This window comes from Anolis carolinensis, chromosome 6, assembly GCF_035594765.1.
Source record: "Anolis carolinensis isolate JA03-04 chromosome 6, rAnoCar3.1.pri, whole genome shotgun sequence".
Classification (NCBI taxonomy): domain Eukaryota; kingdom Metazoa; phylum Chordata; class Lepidosauria; order Squamata; family Dactyloidae; genus Anolis; species Anolis carolinensis.
In genome coordinates this window covers 96,030,508-96,053,853 of record NC_085846.1, presented here as the reverse complement: position 1 = coordinate 96,053,853, position 23,346 = coordinate 96,030,508, and the positions used below count along the sequence as shown (strand labels likewise).

At 41.7% G+C, this 23,346-nt stretch overlaps 2 protein-coding genes across 4 annotated transcripts in view; one reads left to right on the top strand and one right to left on the bottom strand.

Moving 5' to 3' along the window:
• The first annotated feature begins 1,346 nt into the window (after positions 1-1,346).
• Positions 1,347-18,448, top strand: c1ql3 (complement C1q like 3). The gene is made up of 2 exons (XM_003222087.3): positions 1,347-2,890; positions 14,683-18,448. Exons 1-2 carry the CDS (start codon positions 2,276-2,278, stop codon positions 14,860-14,862), a joined length of 795 nt encoding a protein of 264 aa, XP_003222135.3. The 5' UTR covers positions 1,347-2,275; the 3' UTR covers positions 14,863-18,448.
• The window catches only part of pter (phosphotriesterase related), a 28,221-nt gene continuing 22,437 nt past the window's right edge, over positions 17,563-23,346 (bottom strand). For 2 of the 3 annotated variants that reach the window (XM_003221956.4, XM_062983792.1), the window contains exon 5: positions 17,563-22,099. In XM_003221956.4, the coding sequence (XP_003222004.2) occupies positions 21,889-22,099 (211 nt within the window). In that variant the 3' untranslated portion in view covers positions 17,563-21,888. The remainder of the gene's footprint in view (positions 22,100-23,346) is intronic. The other variant, XM_062983793.1, reaches the window with a different exon arrangement.

Genomic DNA, 23,346 nt, shown 5'->3' with positions numbered 1-23,346 from the left:
CCCACTTTTGATTGACGTCCAATTGCTTCTGAATACAGAAATATGATTTAGGAATCAATTCAGCCTATTTGTTTAATGCAGTAGTGCTCTCTGTTGTAGCATTTGTAAGAAACATACTTTCTTAATATCCATTTCAGAAATACACTATTTGTTTTACAGAACTCAGGTGGCTTGCTCACCTTTACCAGCAAATGACATTCATTCGTATGTGGAGATGAGGGTGGGTGGGTGGGGAAAGCGTTATTTAAGGGAAAAGAAGTCAGCCAAACAGCCATGATCAGGGCTTGAGAGCAATACATGTAGATTTGGCACATAAAGGTATTCCTTGTCTTTAATGCATATATCTTGTGGCACATGTGTGTACATGAAATACCTTTGACTTTTAGCTAGAACTGCTTTCAAGGGTTTTCAAAATGCACTTTTGGAAAGGGGCAAGAGATCTTTTACTGATACCTGCATATTCTGCACCTGCTATGAAACCGATAGAAGCCCTACTATTCTCTGTATAGGTTTTCTACGAAAAGAAGAAGAAAAAGAAAAGAGCAAAAGGGTTAGGACTTCCTATGTGCTTTAGATCAGTGGTTCTCAACCTGTGGGTCCCCAGATGTTTTGGCCTTCAACTCCCAGACCAGAAATCCTAACAGCTGGTAAACTGGCTGGGATTATGGGAGTTGAAGGCCAAAACACCTGGGGACCCACAGGTTGAGAACTACTGCTTTAGATCATGGGTTGTAAAGTAGATGAAATGTGCTGTATGTGTGTGCCTTCAAGTCACTTGTCCACTTATGGTGATCGTGTGAATGCCATAGGGTTTTCTTGGGAAAGGGAGACTCTGAGATGGTTTTGCCAGGTTCTTCCTCTGGAAGGCAGGCGACAGCACCTGTTATTGGTCAGTGGTCTTCCATCCTGCTTAGCTTCCAAGATCAGACAGGGCCTGGTGCCCTTGAATACCCAACTCCATTCTTGGCTGAGATGCTAGAATGGGTCCTATGGCTGAGAGACTTTTTGCTGGGATGCCTGAGGCTGAGGTCTGTTGCCCTTGCATTAAAAGGGATATTTCACATGACAAGAGGGAGGCCTCTGGGGGAACCATTAAACAAGGGGTTGACCTTTACAGCGTGGATCAGTGATCTGAAGGTTATTCCAAAGGTGCTAAGTAGATCTCTCTCGCTCGCTCTCTTCCTCTTATCCCCTCCCTTGATTTTCTTCAGAAAGAAAAGCTTGTCATCACTCAGGGCTCATCCAGGGAAACACGATTTTGCCGCTTTATGAGAGAGGGGAGGGAAAAAAAGAAATAGAAAAGGAGAGGGAGAGAAAGAGGGGGGAGAGGCAGCGAGAGGGGGGGAAAACATTTCCCCACACTTGTCAGCGAGATGCCAAACTCCGGGTGAGTGGGACGAGCGGAGCAGATGCTGGGATGCGATGCCAAGGCTGCTCCCCTTTTCCCCCTGCGCTTTTTGGGTGCCTATAAAGGAGCCCGGCAGCGCCTTGGCCAGCCTCTCCTCGCCGTGGCAAGTGGTTGTGTGTTTGCCAGATTGACAGAGAGAGACAGAGAGATAGAAAAGCTCCAGGCTGGGCGGTAATCGCGGTTTAAGCGAGGCAGGCAGCTCCGGTTGAAGAGGACTTCTTCCTCCCTTCGTTCCTTCTCGTTCCACCTGTGAGGCGAGCAGGACTTTCTTTCCCCCTCTGGCGGAGTTGGTGAAGAACGAATGAGTGAGTGAGTGAGTGAGGGGTGGGGGAAGAAAGAAAGAGAAAAAAAAGAAAAGGAAGAAGAAGAAGAAGAAGAGAGGAGTCGAGGAAGGAGGGGGGAAAGCGACGTCCAGAAGGAAAGGCAGGAAGAAGAGGAAGGAGGGGGGAAACTGCGGGAAAGCAGCGTCCAGAAGAAGAAGAAGCCGGGAAGTTGATTCGAGCTGGCACGGGCGGGAGGGAAAAGTCGATCGCCAGCAGCAGCATAAAAGTGCGAGCGGTCCCTCTCCGGGCGAGCAGCTCCAGCCACCGAGGGAGCCACAGGTGGCCCGCTAGACGGACGACGGAGGAGGAGAGGCGGCCGAGGATCTGGCGAAGCCGGGGGGCGTCGTCCGCCTGCGAGGGCGAGCAGGAGGAGAAGGAGGAGGGCGAGAAGAGGTCGCCCCAAGCCCCAGGGACGCGGGGAGGCTGCTGCCCCGCGGCGATTTCGGCTCGAGGAGGTCCCCCGCCAGCCATCAAGATTTTGTCCAAAAGCAGGCAAGAGGATCGCCCTGCCCTGAGCCGCTTGGTGGGCAGCAGGCGCCGGCTGATGGCGGCCGGCGCCCTCGGGGTGGTGATGGTGCTGCTGCTGGTCATCCTGATCCCGGTGCTGGTCAGCTCGGCCGGCACCTCGGCCCACTACGAGATGCTGGGCACCTGCCGCATGGTCTGCGACCCCTACGGCGGCACCAAGGCGCCCAGCACCGCCGCCACGCCGGACCGGGGGCTCATGCAGTCGCTGCCCACCTTCATCCAGGGCCCCAAAGGCGAGGCCGGGCGGCCGGGCAAGGCCGGGCCCAGGGGCCCCCCGGGGGAGCCCGGCCCTCCTGGTCCCGCGGGCCCGCCGGGTGACAAGGGCGAGCCCGGGCGGCAAGGCTTGCCGGGCCCGCCGGGGGCTCCGGGGCTGAACGCGGCGGGGGCCATCAGCGCCGCCACCTACAGCACGGTGCCCAAGATCGCCTTCTACGCGGGGCTCAAGCGGCAGCACGAGGGCTACGAGGTGCTCAAGTTCGACGACGTCGTCACCAACCTGGGCAACCACTACGACCCCACCACGGGCAAGTTCACCTGCTCCATCCCGGGCATCTACTTCTTCACCTACCACGTGCTCATGCGCGGCGGCGACGGGACCAGCATGTGGGCCGACCTCTGCAAAAACAACCAGGTGGGAAAGGAAGGGTCTCGGGGAGGGGGGGCCTTGGTTGCTGAGATTTGAAGTTCAAAACACCTGGAGGGCCAGAGTTTGCGGATCACTGGGTTAAAGAATGGTTCCATGGGAAGGTTTTTTTTTAGTATTCCTGCTTAGCAAATGGGTGGTCGGGATCCCTTCAACTCCGTGCTGAATTCCAGCCAATTTTGACACGTCCTAAACTAGTGGTTCCCAATCATTGGCCCTCCGGGTGTTTTGGACTTCAACTCCCAGAAATCCCTGCCAGCTTGCCAATTGTTAGGAATCGTGGTAGCTGAAGTCCAAAATACTTGGAGGACCACTGTCCTAAACAAAGGCTGCATAGCTCTCTATCTGGAGAGTTTTCATGGTGTGTTCCTGCCTGGGTGGGACTGGATGGCCTTTGAGGTCCCTTCCAATTCTGTGCTGAATCCCAGCCAATGACGTCAGCAGAAACCTTTGAATGTGAGTGATTGGACTTCATCACCGAACGCTATTGTGATTATTTAGATATTGTAAAAGAGAGGAAGGTTCACATACAAATAAAATCAAGAGGAACTTCTTCAGCCATTTGATAGTGGAATGCTCTCTATGACGGAGCCTTCTCCTCTGGGGGTTTTTAAACAGAGGCTGGATGGTCTATTGCAGGCATGGGCAAACTTCGGCCCTCCGGGTGTTTTGGACTTCAACTCCCAGAATTCCTAACAGCCTACTGTCTGTTAGTGGGAGTTAAAGTCCAATACACCTGGAGGGCCATGTCTGGTCTATCGGGAGGGCTTAGGTCGTGTATTCCTGCTTGGGTAGGACTGGATGGCCATTGGGATCCCTTCCAACTCTGATTCTATGCTGAATTCCAACCAATAGTTTGATTAACTTGCGGCTGAATTTGAGTAGCCGCACTTCACCACCGTACAGCACTCTCTTTTGGTTACTGGCAAAAGAGAGGAAACACAAGTAAAAAAAGAAATGAAATAAAACCAGGAAAAACTTCCTGAGAGTAAGAACTGTTTGATAGCTGAATACGCATTTGTAGTGAACTCTCCTTTGGAGGTTTCTAAACAGAGGCTGAATGGCCATCTGTCAAGGGTGCTTTGGTAGTTTATTCCTAGCAACTTTATAACTCACTCAATCAGAGCAGCTCTTCTCGACACCAAGGAGATAATGTAGCGGCTGTCGTATCAGAGCTGGCATTTTTGGCTTTTGTTTCTGATAAAACTCCCGTGTAATTTGATCCTTCAGAAATTCAACAGGTGAAGCGAGGAAGCAGCATCTTTTCAGTTTCTGCCAGTGGCAGGCCATCAAGGATGTGCCATGGCTCAATTTTATATGGAAGTTGTAAGGTGTAGCCTTATCAACCAAAGAGTGCTGGTGCCTCACCAAACTACAACTCCCAGAATTCCGTGGCATTGAGTTGAAGTGGTATCAAACGGCATTCCTTCTATAATGTAGATGCACCCAGTCTTTAATTTCTTGATTTCCAACACCTTGGGACTCCAGACAGGATTGGAAAGCTTTAACAACCTTTAGGAACCAAAGACATGGGGCTTGTTCTGTTTTCTCCACTTTTAACAGGTCCCGAAGTTCAGACTTACTGGCAACCCAGAAGGAAAATAGGAGGATTTGTTATATGTTCCAATGGAGAAGGAGTTTCAGGTTAGGATAGGCAGTGTAAAGAGCTGGGGAAGCCCAAAGGAAAAGCTAATTAACAATTGTAGGCGGTAATATAATAACCATAAACTTCTCTGTCTCCGTGGGAGTTTCATTGAATATATATAGAGCGCTGAGCGAGGCTGGCTGCCTATTTACGACGCCTAATTAGCTTAAGTTGTAAGGAGAGACGTGGAGTGCATCTACATCGTAGAATAAATGCGGTTTGACACCGCTTTAACTGCCATGGCTCAGAACTGTTGAATCCTAGCAGTTGTAGTTTTGTGAGACACCAACGCTCTTTGGCAGAGAAGGTTGAAGACCTTGTAATACTACAAGACCTAGAGCATTGAGCCATGGTAGTTAAAGTATTGTCAAACTGCATTCGTTCTGCAGTGTAGATGCACACCCAGTTTTGCCTTGAAATTGTAGTTCCTTTGGCCGCAGTTAATAATGCGTTAATTATTCTTCCGATGACTTGAATAGGTTGAGCTTCCGAGTGATGGAGGACCTTTTCTGCAAACAGCGTGGGCGATTGCCACCAATCCGATGGTTTCCTGCCCAACGTGGGTTGCATTTGTTTCCTGGCGGGGAAAACTTTTTTTTCAAGGTCGTGGGAACTCCTTAGTGACTAGGGAGAAAGAGGAATGAGCGGCCAGGTTCTCTATAGGGAAGGGACGGGATGTTGGGTTGCAATTCCCATCATCCCCAATCCGCGCAAAATTAGGCAAGAATAATGGGGATAGTAATCCAATTATTTCTAAGGAGCTTATACATGCGCATCCCGTAAAGGAAGTGACTTAATTGGGATACGCTGCCTCGGTGCATAGTGGAGTCTTTCTCTGCAGATTTATAAACAGAGGCTGTATTGCCATCTGTCGAAAGGGCTTTGATTGTGTCTTCCTATATGGCAGAATGGGGTTGGACTGTATGGCCCTTGCGGTCTCTTTCAACTTGATGATTCTATGAAGGCAAAGCCGCAAGCCTATTGTATCTTATGGTATACAACTGTGTGCTTTGTGTCTTCAAGTCGCCTGTGACTTTATGGCAACCCCTATGAATGTCATAGGGTTTTCTTAGATAAAGAATACTCAGCCCCCTTCTACACAGCCATGTAATCCAGACTATTTGCTTTGAACTGGATTATATGAGTCTACATTGCCGTATAATCCAGTTCAAAGCAGATAATCTGGATTTTATATGGTAGTGTAGAAGGGGCCTCAGAGGTGATTTTGCCTATTCCTTCCCCTGGAATATAGCCTGCAGTCCCCTGGTATTCATTGGCAATCTCCCATTCAGTTACTAAACAGGGCTGACCTTACATAAACTCAAAAGCCCCATCTCCATTACCATATAAAATCCAGATTATTTGCTTTGAATTGGATTACATGGCAGTGTAGACTCACATAATCCAATTCAAAGCAGACAATCTGGGATCAAATACTGGATTATATGGCAGCGTAGATCCAGCCTAAAATGAGCTCTTGTGCTTTTAGTGTATTTAGAGGCCCCTTTCAGTGACAGCATTACTTTTAGTGTCATGGTTGCTTCCTATGAAATCCTAGGATTGTAGGTTTGTTGGGTGTTAGCCTCTTCTGCTAGAGAAATCAAGGTGTCTCACCAAACTACACATCCCAGGAAACAACCAAAGCACTTAAAGCAAAGGAGTGTGAAACTCTTAAAATTTTCCAGTGCAAGTGAGGCCCATATCTTGTCTCTTGTGGGAATATGGACCACTAAATATCAGAATAGAGGTGTATGAGTCTGTGCTGCTAGTAGTAAAAAACATATAGCCTCCAGTCAAGTCAGGCATGGGCAATTTCTACCGGCTGTTAGGAATTGTGGGAGTTGAAGTCCAAAACACCTGGAGGGCCCAAGTTTGCCCATGTCGGAGTCAAGTCATGCCTATTAGGAAAGCCTTGGATTATGAAATAATCCCTCAGTGTTTCCAAAACACCTTGTTCTTCCAGATGATTTGGACTTCAATTCCCAGAATCCCTGACTGTTGGCCAATCTTAGCTGGAACATCAGGGAGTTGAAGTCCAAGACATAATTACTGAAATCACAAAAAGCAAAGGAGTCTAATGGCACTTGTTCGAGATTGCAGCCTTCTGCAGAAGATGAATGCAAGGGCATATCCTGATACACAAATGTGGTGAAAGGATATGAAACCCAATACAAACACAGAAATTGCTATCTTTTATCATCGCTACTTGGATTTTCTTGGAAGGAAGCAGAAAAAGAGGAATAAAGTTGAAACTATCCCATTATAATGTGATTTCTGGTAGGGCCTGAGGCCTTCTATGGATGGCAACCATATGAATTTGATAGACTTTTCCTAGGGAAGAAAATCTGTACTTTTCCGGTTTCCATGGGCCCCTTCCACACAGCTGAATAAAATCCCACATTTTATGCTTTGAACTGGGATATACGGTAGTGTGGACTCTGATAACCCAGGTCAAAGCAGATATTGTAGGATTTTCTGCCTTGATGTTCTGGGTTATATGGTTGTATGGAAGGGCTCTTGGTCTAACAAATAGCCCACAACACCTGTTCTGTCCCTGTCAAATAACACAGGCCTGAAAAATTGAAAAGTCATAGGAAGTGAAACTTTAAAAAGGAATTTATAGGAATTTGGCATTTTGAATCCTATCATGACTTCATTTGAACATCACATTTTTCTCTCCACACAATTTACTTTGATGATTCTATGGTTGTAAGATGTGACTAAAAGGCCCCTTCCACATAGCTGAATAAAATCCCACATTTTCTGCTTTGAACTGGGATATATGGCAATGTGGACTCAGATAACCCAGTCCAAAGCAAATATTGTGGGATTTTTGCCTTGATATTCTGGGTTATATGGCTGTGTGGAAGGGCCCAGAGAAATCAGTATTGAAAGTAGTAAGATGTGGCTAAAAGTATTGACAATAGTAATGGCGTTGGTGACACTATGTGTTTATTGCATTTTTGAAATGCAGTGCCCCAAGATACATTTTGACAAATAGCTACAATATTGGGGGGGAAATGTTTCTTTCTCTTTCCTCTGCCTCATCTTTAGAGTCAGAAACAAAACACATCTAAACATTTTCCCTCAGAGAGGCAGGACTGAGTTTGAGGCCCCTTCCACAGAGCTGAATAAAATCCCACATTTTCTGCTTTGAACTGGAATATATGGCAGTGTGGACTCAGATAACGCAGTTCAAACCAGATATTTGTGGGCGTTTTCTACCTTGATATTCTGAGATTCAGGGTTGTGTAGAAGAGCCCTCAGTTCAAAGCAGATATTGTTGGATTTTCTGCCTTGATATTTAGTTATATGGCTGTGTGGGAAAGGGCCCTGAGGCAACTTCGCTGAGGAGACTTCAAACCCGCAGCCGCCATTGTGTTGCTTATCCACTAGCAGAATTTGTATTAAGAATGGCGTCAAGTATAGACATTTCAGCCCCACTTTCTCGAAATGGCTTCCTCCTCTCCCAAGAAGGAAAGGCAACAAAAAGCGCGGGCGTTTTAATGGAGAGCTCAAAGGAGAGAATCCCTAAAATAGGGCGAGGAAATGGCGGGAGGCTCCGTGGGTGGCGAGGCAAGAGAAACAACTCCCGCCTGTCTGGAAAGCCGAGTGTTAACGTTTCAGTCTTACACTTCAGGCTGGAACAAAGCTCATATTTAAAGCGCTGATGCGACCATCTTTACACTTGTGTGGGAGGACTAAGGGCCCTTCCACAGAGCCATAAAACCCAGAATATCAATAACCCACAATGTCTGCTTTGAGCCCAGCCCCTTCCACACAACTGAATAAAATCCCACATTTTCCGCTTTGAACTGGGATATATAGCAGTGTGGACTCAGAAAACCCAGTACAAAGCAGGTATTGTGGGATTATCTGCCTTGATATTCTGAGGGCCCTTCCAGACAGCCCTAAGGTTTCCCCTGAGGTTAAGTCCAGTTGGTGCTCATCTCCATTTCTAAGCTGAAGATGTTGTCCGTAGACACCTCCAAGGTCATGACTGCATGGAGCGCCGTTACCTTCCCGCCGGAGCGATACCTATTGATGTACTCACATTGGCATTTTTCGAACTGCTAGGTTGGCAGGAGCTGGGGCTAACAGCGGGCGCTCATTCCGCTCCCGAGATTTGAACCTGGGACCTTTTGGTCCGCAAGTTCATCAGCTCAGCGCTTTAACACACTGTGCCACCAGGGCCCCCCACACAGCCCTATATCCCAGAATATCAAGGCAGAAAATCCCACATTATCTGCTTCGAACTGGAATAGATGGTAGTGTGGACTCTGACAACCCAATTCAAAGCAGATATTGTGGGATTTTCTGCCTTGATATTCTGGGATATAGAGCTGTGTGGAAGGGCCCAAAGGCCACACTGCCATATATCCCAGTTCAAAGCAGAAAATGTGGGATTTTATTCAGCTGTGTGGAAGGGCCCTTAGTCTGACTGGACTAAATGGAGCTTGCTTTTGAGGAGAGGAGTAGCAATGTATAGAATGGAGGCACTAGGGGCCTTTCCACACAGCCATAGAACACAGAATATAAAGGCAGAAAATCCCACAATATCTGCTTTGAACTGGGGGCCCTCCCACACTGCTCTATATCCCAGAATATCAAGGCAGTAAATCCCACAATATCTACTTTGAACGGGTTATCTGAGTCCACACTGCCATATATTCTGGTTCGAAGTGGAAAATGTGGGAATTTATTCAGCTGTGTTGAAGGGGCCTTGGTTTTAAACTTGCCTCCTCAGAGGTTCAATAGGGTTCTGCTTAAACAGGTTGAGCATCCCTTATGGCAGGCCTGGGCAAACTTTGGCCCTCCAGGTGTTTTGGACTTAACTCCCACAATCCTGGCTTTAAGGGATTGTGGGAGTTGAAGTCCAAAACACCCGGAGGGCCAAAGTTTGCCCAGGCCTGCCATAAGGGATGTTCAACCTTGTAATATCAGGTTAGAGCTATACCATGGGACTGATGGTAGGCGTCAAAAGGTGTATATGAAAAAATATATATTTTAAAATAAAAAAAGATGTAAGTGAAAATGTTGGGATGTTCCAAGAAGAAAATTTTGGAGTATGTATTGAGAAAGGGCATGTAGTGTGGCGAGAGCATCATTACGTAGTAAAGGTTTTCCCCTGACATTAAGTCTAGTCGTGTTCGACTTTGGGGATTAGAGCTCATCTCAATTTCTAAGCCGAAAAGCCGGCATTGTCCGTAGACACCTCCAAGGTCATCTGGCCAGCATGACTACATAGAGTGCTGTTACTTTCCCACTGGAGCAGTACCCATTGATCTACTCACATTTGCATGTTTTCGAACCGCTAGGCTGGCAGAAGCTGGGGCTAACAGTGGGAGCTCACCTCTCTCACTGGATTCGAACCTGTCTCAGTCAGCAAGATCAGCAGGTCAGCAGTTTAATCCGCTGCACTACCAGAAGCTCCTGAGAGCATAATTACAAAGCTGTTATCCCAAGTTAGATAACATCCCTTCAGCCCCATTGTGTATCACAGGACGTCACAGCTGGACAAACATCCATATAAATTGTGTGCTAGAGGCTATAATCTATGCACACTTACCCAAAGAAAAGCACCATCATACACTGGTGGTCTGACATCTAATAAGCACACGTATATTTTGTTGCCTGTATCCTGGCATCTATCTGTAATTGGCTCATGCTTAATACTGTTGGCATACTATTACCTCTTCTCTCTGCATCTCTAGCAACCCTCACTCCTTATTTTACTCTTATACTGTAACTGTCTTTGCTTGCCAGCATTTTTAGTCATTGCTTTCTTCCCAATCCAGGCAAACCCACTGATGCACCTCTCTATTCTCCCCATGCTTCACTAAGGTTATCATTAAAGAGCATGGGCTCCTAGTGAGACATAGGAACAATCCATTCTAATTAGTCAACATAGTACTGCGGTGTGTGTATATTATTATAGAGAGTTTTGTGCATCTATATAATGGTTAGCATTCATTATAATCACTTTTGTCCGGGTAAGCAAATTTGATAATTTGGTGGACTAAGAGAACAAACAGAATTTGTGTTTAGGTAAGCACTGATGCTTCAAAATCACAGTAAATGTTTCGTGAATAACAATATATGCAATCAGGTGTATTTAATACCACAAAAGAGGGGTAGATAGGTAATATGATCAGCCTGTTTGTTGCAAGACTAGAACTCAAATATGTATGCTGGGGTTACCAATCTTTTTATCAGAGCTGTACATTTCTTAGGGGAAAAAATACCTGGCATTAGTGTACCAGGTGTTCTATAGAAAACATAAATGGTGCTGTTTATTTTCCTCCCTGAAAGCTCAATGATCACTGCTTTCAAGTTTACAGAAACTCCCCAGAATATTAGAGACCCACTCTGCCTTGTTTACTGTAATTCTAGGTAGCACCAGCAATAAGCATAGTTTTGTTGCACTCTGCTAAGATTTCACAAAAGCTAGTAGGGAAAAAATGGGACTTTGTGTCTGTATAAGGCATATAAGATTGAAGGGATTCCCCCCCCCCCCCCCCCGAAAGGCAGAATAATGAAGCTGAAATTGCTGAGCAGTGGTACTGGGGAATACCAGTGTACCGTAACCAGATGAGAGCCCTTTCAGTCACTTCAGCTTTGTGTTGAAAGCAGGATCACAGATGGGAGCATCAGAGGCTGGTAAATTAATCTGATATGCCACTTAACCTTTTGTTTATGGTTTTCTCACAAGTGCTGTAAAAATGAAATTATGAGGACATCAGTAGTAATTAATCAAATTAGCAAATGCCTCCACCATAAATGCTCTTTAAATCTGAGATCACATTGCTAAATATTAAATGCAGGGCAGTTGATTTTCATGTCTCACATGTATGTCTGACTCCCCCCAACTTAAAAAAAAAAGAGTTACTAAAATCATTATTTATTTTTTATGCTTGATGGAAATAAAAATAGAATACAGCACAATGCATGGCATATTTTATTATCATAAATATTAAAATAAGCCTGAAGAAAAACTAAGTACATAATCCCAGACATTTATAAATTGTTTAATATAGTCACTATACAAACAAAACAGACAAATATTGATCATGCAGTACAGAACTCAGTTTGTATTCATGCAGTTTCTTAAGCCATTTTAATATAATTAGTGAGTAGCTTGATGGGGAAGGGAGGGCAAGATATGATCTTATGTTGACAGATAATGAATTTTCAATTTTGGGGTTTGTGGATAAATTACACTTGTGATAGAGGGAAGAATGTTAGAGATTCAGCACAGATTCAGTAGGGAAACATCATTAGTGCTAGAAGTTTATATGACTTGCGTGGGGGGATTTATTCAAGAGCAACATATATTGAATATTTCAAGGACTCCCATGTAACACATTGCCTTTCTTAATGGTTATCTTAAACACAGAAGTGCAGAGAGTATAACATAATTGGTTTCTTCAGTTTTAATGTGCCCTTTATACCACTATAGCACAATGAAATGAACAATCATGAAACTTACGTAATGTACACGTTAATTGTTTTAATTTTGGGACACCTTTAACGTGAACAGCAATGCACTTAGGAACCTTCTGAGACTGTCCTTATAGCCTTTGAAAAGAAATTGCATTGGTTACCAACAACAAAAGAGGCAGAGAGCAACCATAAAGGTAACATACTGAGTATAGGATTGAGGTTAATGCAGATGCAAAGCATTGTTGTAGCTGTACACAAAATGACTGCAATCGGCAAAGTATTTTTAGGAGCCCAGTCAATAACTCTATCAATTCTTTTAGTGTAGACAGTGTCCACTATTGTAGAGTGTGCCCACTCTCTTTATATAATGATATATGAAGTACATTTAATGCTAAAGGCAGTAACACAATAGAGTTCATGGTACTTTACGGTTGAAAATGTGGTGGGGGCAGGGCAATTCATAGACACAGTGACATAAAATGTTATATAAATTCAGTATATACTATTAAAATATAGCTTGAATGGGATTTGAGCAATAATTTAAACAGCCAGATTTAATAAAATGCTGGTGTCAATTCTCTTCAGCTCATGCTATAATAATCATTCAAATAAGCCTTTTTTCTTTACTGTTTGAAGTATCAATAACGATCTTAGAGCAAGGTAGTTCCTAGGGATGAATATTTCTGTTGTTAATGGTCTGAGGCAATCAACTCCTCCCAGATGCTCATTAATTCTTAGGAAATGTACTGTTTGATAGTTATTGCTTAAGGAGTGGTCAAGATGGATTATTTCAATAAACAGGGCAATATTTTCTGAAGCAATGAATTCAAAGCAAGCCTGCTTAGATTGTTATAATAATATTATATGTACATCAGTTTAAATTAGAACATTTGTTAAGCAATAACAAATTGCAAATCTTTTAAGCCTTTGTGAATCTTGCTATATGATGCAGAAGAAGGTTTCTCCTGCTTCTGTGATTTCTAAGCTCCATAATACCCTATAAGATCTAGCATGGTAAAAAGTGTTATCCATTGTTAACATTTCTGTATTAATGTGGGATCAAATCACATGAAAATTTAATTTGAAAACCTATGATTTATACTTTCGAGAAGCATTTTTGACTTATTGTACTTTCCCTATTCCAGAAAGATTTTTAAAATCCTGCAGTTGTATGCTAGATCATGAATTATTTCTTGGTTCAGGTTTGTAAAACCAGAAAATCACTGACAGTTATGTATAACTGGGCTAGAATAAGAGCAGGTAACAAAGCAGATTGTAATAATATAACTTATAATAAAAAAGCTTTAAGTATTTTACTAGTGGGACCAAATTACATATAAAATATCTATAGCGTCGTATTGTATTAAACAAAATTATATTCTAATTTGAGTACATGCTGGAGATCAAGTTTGTAATTGGCTCCAAAGGATTAGTTTGCTAATTATATTAAATTCAATGTAGCAAACTTTAAATAACAAAATCTTAATTTTTATGACTACTAAAGCATAGTATATGATAAAGAATTCAGGATTTTAAATGTAATAATCATAGATTAAAATTGGTAATTTCTATTTAATGTCAATATTAATTTAATGAATAATTCAGTATGTTGTAGTTATTTTAAATCCTGATGTCATGGCTTTATTTTGCTTCGTATAGCTATTTAAATTTCATTTGATGTACGTTAGGTTGTAAAGTATGATTAAAAAGTGAGGGGCATCAAGGGATTATTTTATCATATACTTATATGTTTTCCACACTATAATTACCTCATACTCTTTTACTTAGAGCAAGCTGATTCTTATCCTAAACTATTAGGAACTATTAGGTGCAAAGTTTCTTGTCACTATTTGAATATGGACTGAGATCAAGATTATGGCTCTAAATAACATTACCGTCCATCCCTGCCCCGATTCAGTCTTTCAAATATTCTCCCTAATTTCAAGAGCAGTTTGTCATGTGTTGTAGGAGCTTAAGTTAAAGGGGACCAAATGTGAAGTCCACTTGGATTCATGGAACTAACTTCATGGTTCTTGATATCTTGGACCAAATCTAGAGTGTCATTTGGTTTCTACTGATAGACTAGAAAGTACTGAGTCTGAATTCCTATGCAGCATTATGTTCCACGGGGGTACTCTGAGGATAACACAGGAGTGGGAAACGTGCCTCCTCATATGTTATTGGGCTGCAGCTCTTGGGATTTCTCATCATTTGCAGGCTAGGCCTGTTGAAAGTTGGAGTTCAACAACATCTGGAGGGCCACTTGATTCTCACAAGCAGTAACATAAAATGAAAGAGCCTTTGCAACCCACATGTATCATCCTGAAAGAAAATGGGATAGGAATGTGAGAGGCATGAATGTGTCATGTTATTAGTTGGGGATTTTTTAAAACCTGGGCTTACAGAAGTGCAAGGATATAGAGGAAATAGGTTTGTGTTAATCTTGCAAATGAGCTAACAGCTGGTGGCTTAAAATTTAAATGTTTTTCTGCAGCTGAGTTGGCAACTGTTCTGAGATATGTTGATGATCCAAGCAGTAGTTTTTAAAAAAAAAAAAACAAACACAAAAAACAAACCCCACAATGTACTAATAAAAGACATTAGACCATACTGCTAGCACTGCAATTTCATTCTACAGTTATAAGAATTATTAATATTGTAAACTACATATTTTTATGTTTGCTTTCTTTAGGTGCGAGCTAGCGCCATAGCACAGGATGCAGATCAAAATTATGATTATGCCAGTAACAGCGTCGTTCTACATTTGGAGCCAGGAGATGAAGTCTACATAAAATTAGATGGAGGAAAAGCACATGGTGGAAACAACAACAAATACAGCACATTTTCTGGATTTATAATTTATGCTGACTGATAAGAGTCAAAAACTAAATCACGTTCTTCTAAGTGATGGATTCACATGGCAAAAATCGATGAATCAATCCCAGAGGATACTGGCTGTGGATACCTCAGTAATGGGGCCAAATGCTATCTGCCTCACATCTGTACAACCCAGAGTGTGTTTTAAAATATAGAGCAAGTTAAGCAGCTATGTGATCCACTATCACCAAAGCAAAATACTCCCTGTTATTAGTGTCCATGTGAAGTTCTATTTAAATTACAACTTTTATAAAGAGAGAGAAATCCTTAAAGCACTGAATAATTTCTTCAGCATATATGATATTTTTGGTGTGCTATGATCTTGCTGCTTTTATCCATCCATCAGCTTTGGTACTTGTGACTTACCTGCTAACTATGATGCGTGTGGAGCCAACTCATAGTGTATGGTGAGGAATGGTTTTATAATAAAAAGATGATGTAACTAAATCCCGATTATTCCCTGACAAAGGCTATTTGACTAGCCCTTACATTCCTTCACTACCTAGGAACAGAAAGTAACTTGCTTCAAGCCTTAGCTCTAATTTTTCTGTATATGGGTGACATGCAGATGTTTAATATGTCTGCAGCACAATTTTGTCTAGTTTTTGGTTTTATTAAAATATCTGTATCCCACCCTATATCTAAAGACCTCAGTTACCTGGTATTGCTCTATTCCAATAATTCTTTACAAGATAAGAACTCTAGTGTACACAATGATTTCCAAGCCCTATAAGGGTTGACCCATTCATTTTAAACTGGGGAGGGTGGTAGGGTGGTAGAGTTACTTTGTTTACATGATTTGTGCATGCTGATCTATTGCCTCCACCAAAGCAAATGTGCAACATGAATTACAAAGGAAGCCACAGGCATGCTAAAACTACATAAAACTACAAAGAAAAGCCAAAGAAAGAGAAAAAGCATGAAACATTTCAGTTCTGGGAAAACAATATTAATTGAAAAGCTCCGCAACACAACCTGATATTTTGAATGCTAGTGGCATCTGGCATTTTCTCTCAAGAGCTCTGATTAAATCCACATAGACACTTCTTGTAGCTCCCCTTTTGAGGTGACCACATAGTTCTCAAGCATTATGTGCATATTTTGCATTCACTATGTAAATATTCCCAGGTTCAGCAATTCCCACCTCAGTGAGTAAGAACCACTGGCCTATATGGAAAGAAAAATGAGTACTCAGGAACACTATTTTGGGAGGAATTAATCCGTATTTATTGGCCAATTTCTTAAGTGTAGTGTATGATGATGTGATGTAGGAATATTATTTCATCATACCTAAATGTTACCAAATGCAATTTACTTACTATGTCCCATAGAATTCAGACATTAGTCTATATTTGAACCTGATTGTATCTATACAACACCATTCATGTTCCATTAGTTGGGCTACAGATACATGGAAGCTTCTCCCTTGAGGTGATATGTAAAATCTCCATAGAATGTGCAATCAAACTGTCTAAGCTTAGTTAGTTTCTAACCCCACAAGATAAAAATATCAGGAAATCCCCTCAAAGTATCTGTATCCATATAAACTTGCAGCATTAATTCATGCTGCCTCTTTTGTTTTCAACTTTCAGGAAGTAGCTCCTCTAACATCTAAATAGAGGTATGTACTACTTGAGGTCCCTCCGGATGCTTGAACCTTGAGGAGCCAAAGGTTGGTCAGCCCCAGTATGAATAGACAGACAGACAAATAGATAAATGTGTACATACAAATGCAGTTGATCCACTGCATGGTTAGAGAAAATGTCATTCAAGCAACATACAAGATACACAACTACATGCTTATGATTTGTGTTCCAAAATCTATTTGTGTAATAAAGTTTTCCAAAAAAGCACAAAGGCTGGTATTACACTAACAAGGACTTTAGAATGGTTCTTGTGGCCAACAAATCGCCATTCCTTTTCCAGGACTGATTTGTTTATATGGAGAATTATTTTCTGATTTTTCTATAATAATCATGTAAAATGAGCCAGCTAGATATTTAAAGGACCCAATAGTATAGTGTTTTGAAAGTTGAACTAGGACTTAGCAGGATTAGAGTTGGAATCCCTGCTCAGCCATGGAATTGGAATCACACTCTCTCTCAGATACTCCCCCCCCCCCCACCAAGCAAATCTTGCCAAGAAAACAAAGTCCAAGTCAACTTGAAGAACTACCACAACAAAGATATTAAGATGTAAGATATGTCAAAAGCACAAAAGTTCGAAGTTGTATATTGGAATATTCAGATCTGTCTGTTCTTACTCATTACACCATTTACTACTGGCATTAGATGTTAAAAATGTCCTTCACATAAACACATTTTACTCAAATGTCAGGCTGCAAAGAAGGATATAAAATAACAGATCTCATACCAGTTTAGTTTATACTTTTAAAATACAAATGTTAACATTTGATATATTAAAATTTTCATTATTTGCAGCCACTGCATGGAAGATTATTAAAAATAAAATTATTAGGCCGCAATCTTATACTCACTTCACTGGCCGTAAGTCTCACTGAACTCAGTAAGACCTGCTTCTAGTATGTGAATGTAAAAGATTGCACTGTAAGGGTGCTAAACATATGATTTGTCTCAAAATTAGAGGCCTTCAAAGACTGCCAGATTGTGGAATAACATTATGTAATATATGTATTATATTAAAGGTTAAAATATGCAAAGGAGACATTCTCAAATGTGGAAAACAAATGTTTATTTTATGCCTATTTTTCTTATCAAGAGGCTCAGCAAATATTTCTGTTATATTTCCATTTAAAAATCCCTCAATAATGCTTTTACAAATAACATGTTCTGACAATTATTTAAAAATATAATACAATTTATTAAATGGATTGTAGGTCTTAAATTGTACCATAAAATTCATCTGTGAAGAATTTTTTCTGATTGTATGCTTCCTAGTTGTATCCTAAATACATTCAAGTCAAAGCAAAAACAAGTTGAAATTACCTAGAAGTAAAATATAAGATCAAAAGGTAAGGGATCGACTGTCGTGAATACAAAGCTCATACGTAGCACAATAACATACCTTTCTACTCTGAAGTAAATCCTCCATCAATGGGATTTACTTCTAGGCAAATGTGTACAAGATTGCAGCCTGAACATTTATTTATATGGAAAGAAGCTGAATAAACTGCATACCTAATTTCAGCTTAACAGAATATCTCAGGAGGAAAAAGTTGAAAATAAGGTTTAACACATTTTCAAGCACGCAAAATAGTATCCTTCTTTCATAATCCAGTCTTTTTCGTTTCAAAATATGTGTCAGTCATGTATTAAAAGATAGAAAATCCTCTCTCTAAACAAAATATGTTGAATCATCATTATTCCATTATCTTCTCCATTTCTTTTGAAGGCATTCAGGTTCACAAAGGAGGCTCCACCAGTCCATCCTATGTATCATAAAATTGTCCCCCATTGCAAGTCAACATACCTCAAAAGATTGCTTTTTATTAGAAAATGCAAACTACATTCTTCTGAGAATGGCACCAATGTATGAGTCTGCTGCAATGACTTACTTCCATTCAACATGAGCATACATTAAACTGATCTTTTTGACATACACTTGACTTCATGGTGGTCAAACTCTAACTGTCAAAGGTTCAAGGTTTCAAAGACTATAAGCCACTTTGCTGTGTGTATGTGAATTAAGTGAGGACAGTCCAAAGCAAGCAACATATCCTCAGTTTCTGCTAGTCTCTTTTTTCTCACACTCATTTCTTTCTCCACTTCTCCCTTTGTCCTCCCACATAGCAGGCAGGGGCCTCTCTAGATTACTTGCAAAGGAGCTTCTGAAATTACTATATATGTCCACTTATAAATCTAGAAATTTTAGCCAAAATTTGATCCCAAAAACCTGATCAATGTATTCATGGATCAATATAACGACTATACCAGGGGTCCCCAAACTAAGGCCCGGGGGCCGGATGCGGCCCATTGAAGCCATTTATCCGGCCCTCACGGCACAAGGGGGTTGGGCTAAATGACCCAAGGAGTCTCTTCTTCTCTTACAACCATCATCATCATCATCATCATCATCATTATTAACATTGAGGCTGGGTGGCCATCTGTCAGGGGTGCTTTGCTTGTGCCTTTTGGTGCACAAAGGCAGAAGGGGATTGGACTAAAAGGCCCAAGGGATCTCTTCCAACCCTCTTTATGATGATGATGATGATGATTATTATTATTAACATTGGGGCTGGGTGGACATCTGTCAGGGGTACTTTGCTTGTGCTTTTGGTGATTAAGGCAGAAGGGGATTGGACTCAATGGCCCAAATGGTCTCTTCCAACCCTCTTTTTAAATTATTATTTTTATTTATTTATTTATTTATTATTTATTTATTATTGCTCAGTGGCCAACTATAGTCCAGCCCTCCAACAGTCTGAAGGATTGTGAACTGGCCCCCTGTTTAAAAAGTTTGGGGACCCCTGGACTATACCATAACTCTATATCAAATAACCTATTTTTTCTCTGAACAGAATGGCAAAAGCAACAGCTTAGTTCTTCTCAATCGAATATGATATCCCTTCTGCTATCTCCACCATGATGCCACTTCTGGTCTTTTTGGATGCCTGGGCAGGAAAATGGAGGCAGCCAGGGGCACCCGATTTCCTAAAATGGCTCTGACACTTTCACCTCTGTGGGATGACACTAGTTATATCCACAGGTCATATTAAAATCCTTAAATTTAGCCCCCAAACCTGCCCTCGACACATGGCATGAAGGTTCCATATAATACAATGCTATCAACTGGATTTGATGGAGAGAATATTTTGTATACACTCGCTGATGGTAAAACAGCATGTGATACTCCATGAAAGGGGTCATTTCAATGTGTTTTTGATCAAGAATATTGGGAGATCAGGTGCTAGGGGATCCCAAGTGTTGGAGTGGACCTCCCCACTCCAGGGCCATGTGCTACAAATCCCCCTACCATGGAAGTGAAACTCATCCTGTATAACAGCCAAAGTCATATCAGGGTTTGCTTTATGTACCCAAAGCGTATTATGGAATCAGAGTTCGAAAGAGACCACATGGATATCTAGTCCAACTCTCTGCCATGCAGGAAAAGCACAAACAAACTACCCCTGATAGATGGCCATCTAGCCATTGTTTAAAAGCCTCCAAAGAATTTGCTTCCACCATACTCTGGGTCAGAGAGTCCCACTGCTGAACAAGCTCTTACAGTCAGGAAGTTATTTCTAATATTCAGGTGGAATCTCCTTTCCTGTAATTTGAACCAATTGTTCCGAGTCCTATTTCAAAGGCAACAGAAAACAAGCCTGCTCCCCCTTCCTGATGACACCCTCTCACATGGCTATCAGGATTTCTCTCAACCTTCTCTTCTGCAGGCTAAACATATCCAGCTCTTTAATGTGCTCCTCATAGGGCATGGTCTCCAGACCTTTGATCATTTTAATTGCCCTCCTCTGAACACCTTTCAGTTTATCAATCTCTCTTTTAAGCTGTGGTGCCCAGAACTGGACACAGTATTCAGGTCTAACCAAAACATAATAGAGAGGCACCATGCTTTCCCTAGATCTAGACACTATACTTCTTTTGATGCAGCCCAAAATCCTGTTTCTTTTTTTTAGCTCCTGCATCACATTGTTGGCTCATGTTCAACTTGTTGTGCACGAAGACTCCAATATCTTTTTCACATGTACTGTTGTTGATTCAGGCATCAACCATTCTGTTTCTTTGGAAACTCTTCTTCCCAGCCTTTTTCACAGTAATTATGCTCTCATTTCCCTGCACTGACTGACCCAATGAGTCCCAATTATGGCTACAAGCTTCCATCCCAAGACTACTACGTACTCCACAAATAAAGGAATCTACCCAGCCTTTCCCATACATCCAATATAGTAGGAAATGAATCTCTGGTAAACAGAAACCCAGAGGTTCGGTAGCAGCCTTTTTTCTTTTTCTTTTTGAGACTCCAGTGTTCTCAACTGCATTCATTTTACTGATGTGAATATTTTCCATTCTATTCCTCACAATGGAATTTCCAAATATGCTTGATTGAAAAACGTCACTGAAATCATTTTGAGTTGGCATTCTTACTTCATTTTATGTGGATGCTATTTAGACATACTTTTTAAAAGCCCTAAACATGAAAGTACAGCTGGACAAGTACTTCATTAAAAAAAAAAATCAGCCTGTTTCAGAGAGAGGCAATTTCAGACTAAAATTCTAGGCACACCTTTTTGTGACAAACCCCCGCGGAATGGGCCCTCCTTCTGAGTAAATATCCATTCAGCTCCAATATTAGGTGGAAATCCCAAGTCGCAATACTATGTGTATTTACTTGAAAATAAATTGTGATCATCTGGGTAAACATGTATAGCACTAAGCTACAAACATTTTCAAGCAGCAACTTCAAAAGGCTAATATTTTTATGTGTCTATAGCATTCAGATCACTATTTGAGAAGTGCCACTTCAGCATTGTATTCACTCAGCAGCCCCATGGCGAGAAAGGACAAGCTGATGAGCATGCACTGGGTTTTTTCCCTTTCTAATTCATAGGCATTCCAGAGAAATAGCTTACACATTCCAAGGGTTCCACCGAAAACAAAAGTTCCTGTACACAGGTAGACACCTTATCCACAACAAATGAACCTTAATAAACTTCAGCTAGAATCAGGGTTTAAACATGGTACTTTGGCCCCAGCCCAAGACCCCCACCCCACCCCCAGCTGGGACAGTACCATCAAAATTGCACAGTATGATGCCATTCTCAAGGGTACTGTATATTTAAAGGGATCTACCCTACTTGCCAAACAAAGATATTGGTAGGTTCAATGATTCTTTAAGAGTGGATCATTGTGTTTTAATCCACTCACCCCTGCAGGGGTCAAAAAGTCTGGGACAAGATAAGATACTGTAGCCTTTTGTAAGGATCAATTAATTACCAAAGTTGTAGGAATCTTCCAAATATTTCAAACTCTCCCAGCCCCAATTTCATTAAAGCAAGCCTGATCACAGTAATATCTACATTTTCCTACTTAAAAGTCAGCCATTGCTTGGGATTGGCCACCAAAAGCTGATTGATTTGATTTTGGGATATGCCTCTAACAAGCATTTTGGGAACAATGTTTTCAAGTATATGGGAATAGCCATGACCCCCGTATTTCTTTAGTCTATTCTTTGTGTGTATGTCATGTGCAATTAAAAGTTTGTCTTCATAGCCTTCATTAATCAGCATCCGAATCCTATAAAACACAAACAATACATATCCATCAGTGCATTCTTGATAACTTGGTATTTACGTATGAATATTTATTGCATAGGAGCCCCGGTAGCGAAGTGCGTTAAAGCACTGAGCTGGAGACCGAAAGCTCCCAGGTTCAAACCCCGGGAGTGGCATGAGCGGCTGCTATTAGCTCCAGCTCCTGCCAACCTAGCAGTTCGAAAACATGCCAATGTGAGTAGATCAATAGGTACCGCTCCGGTGGGAAGGTAACGGCGCTCCATGCAGTCATGCCGGCCACATGACCTTGGAGGTGTCGATGGACAATCCCGGCTCTTCGGCTTAGAAATTGGCATGTTTTCGAACTGCTAGGTTGGCAGGAGCTGGAGCTAACAGCGGCCGCTCACGCCGCTCCTGGGGTTTGAACCTGGGACCTTTCGGTCTCCAGCTCAGTGCTTTAACGCACTTCGCCACAGGGGCTCCTATAGGCATATTCATATACAATATATAATCATATATAAGTTGATCTCAAGTACAATTTCCCTACCCAGACATTAAAAAAGATCAGAAGAGAGAATGATCAGTGGGGGCTGGTGTTTCTTTTAGGTTCTCCCAAGACAACTAAACTCTTGCCTTTTGCCACTTTACTCAGAGAAGGGGGTGGCTTCTTTTTTTATAGGAGTTAAGGTACAATATCTCAGTGACTTGTGGATAAATCGGCATAGGTTTTTGGGGGTGTATTTTAGATTAAAATTTCTATACTTGTACACTCACCCCATAGTACTATTATTTTATTTTATTTTTTACCCGCCTCTCCTTGTGGTTCGAGGTGGGTTACAGTACAGCTAAAACACATAATTATTATATAAAATACACATATTAAAATGTATTTCTCTATATACATAAGTATGTAGGGCATTGTTTGATGCAATTCTCTGTATGTGTTCCCTGTTTTTATTTTGCTCAGTGAGTCCTGTTAGCAAAAACATTGTGATACCCTGCATGTTCTTTTGTTAATCGATTTGAGAAAGTTGGAAAAAACCCAAAACATTATTAAAATAATTAAAATTCATTAAAAATACTGGAGGTAGGATCCAAATGAAACCATTCTGCTGAGGGAACTGCTTCTGTCAGATGGACCAAAAGTGGGGAAATTCCATCTTCCCTCTACAGGCCCTGCACACTCTCAAAACGTGTTGTAGAGGACTGGAAAAAGCCTTAGGAACAGTTTTTTGGTGGGACGGGATGGGAGATGGGAGAAGTTAAAAA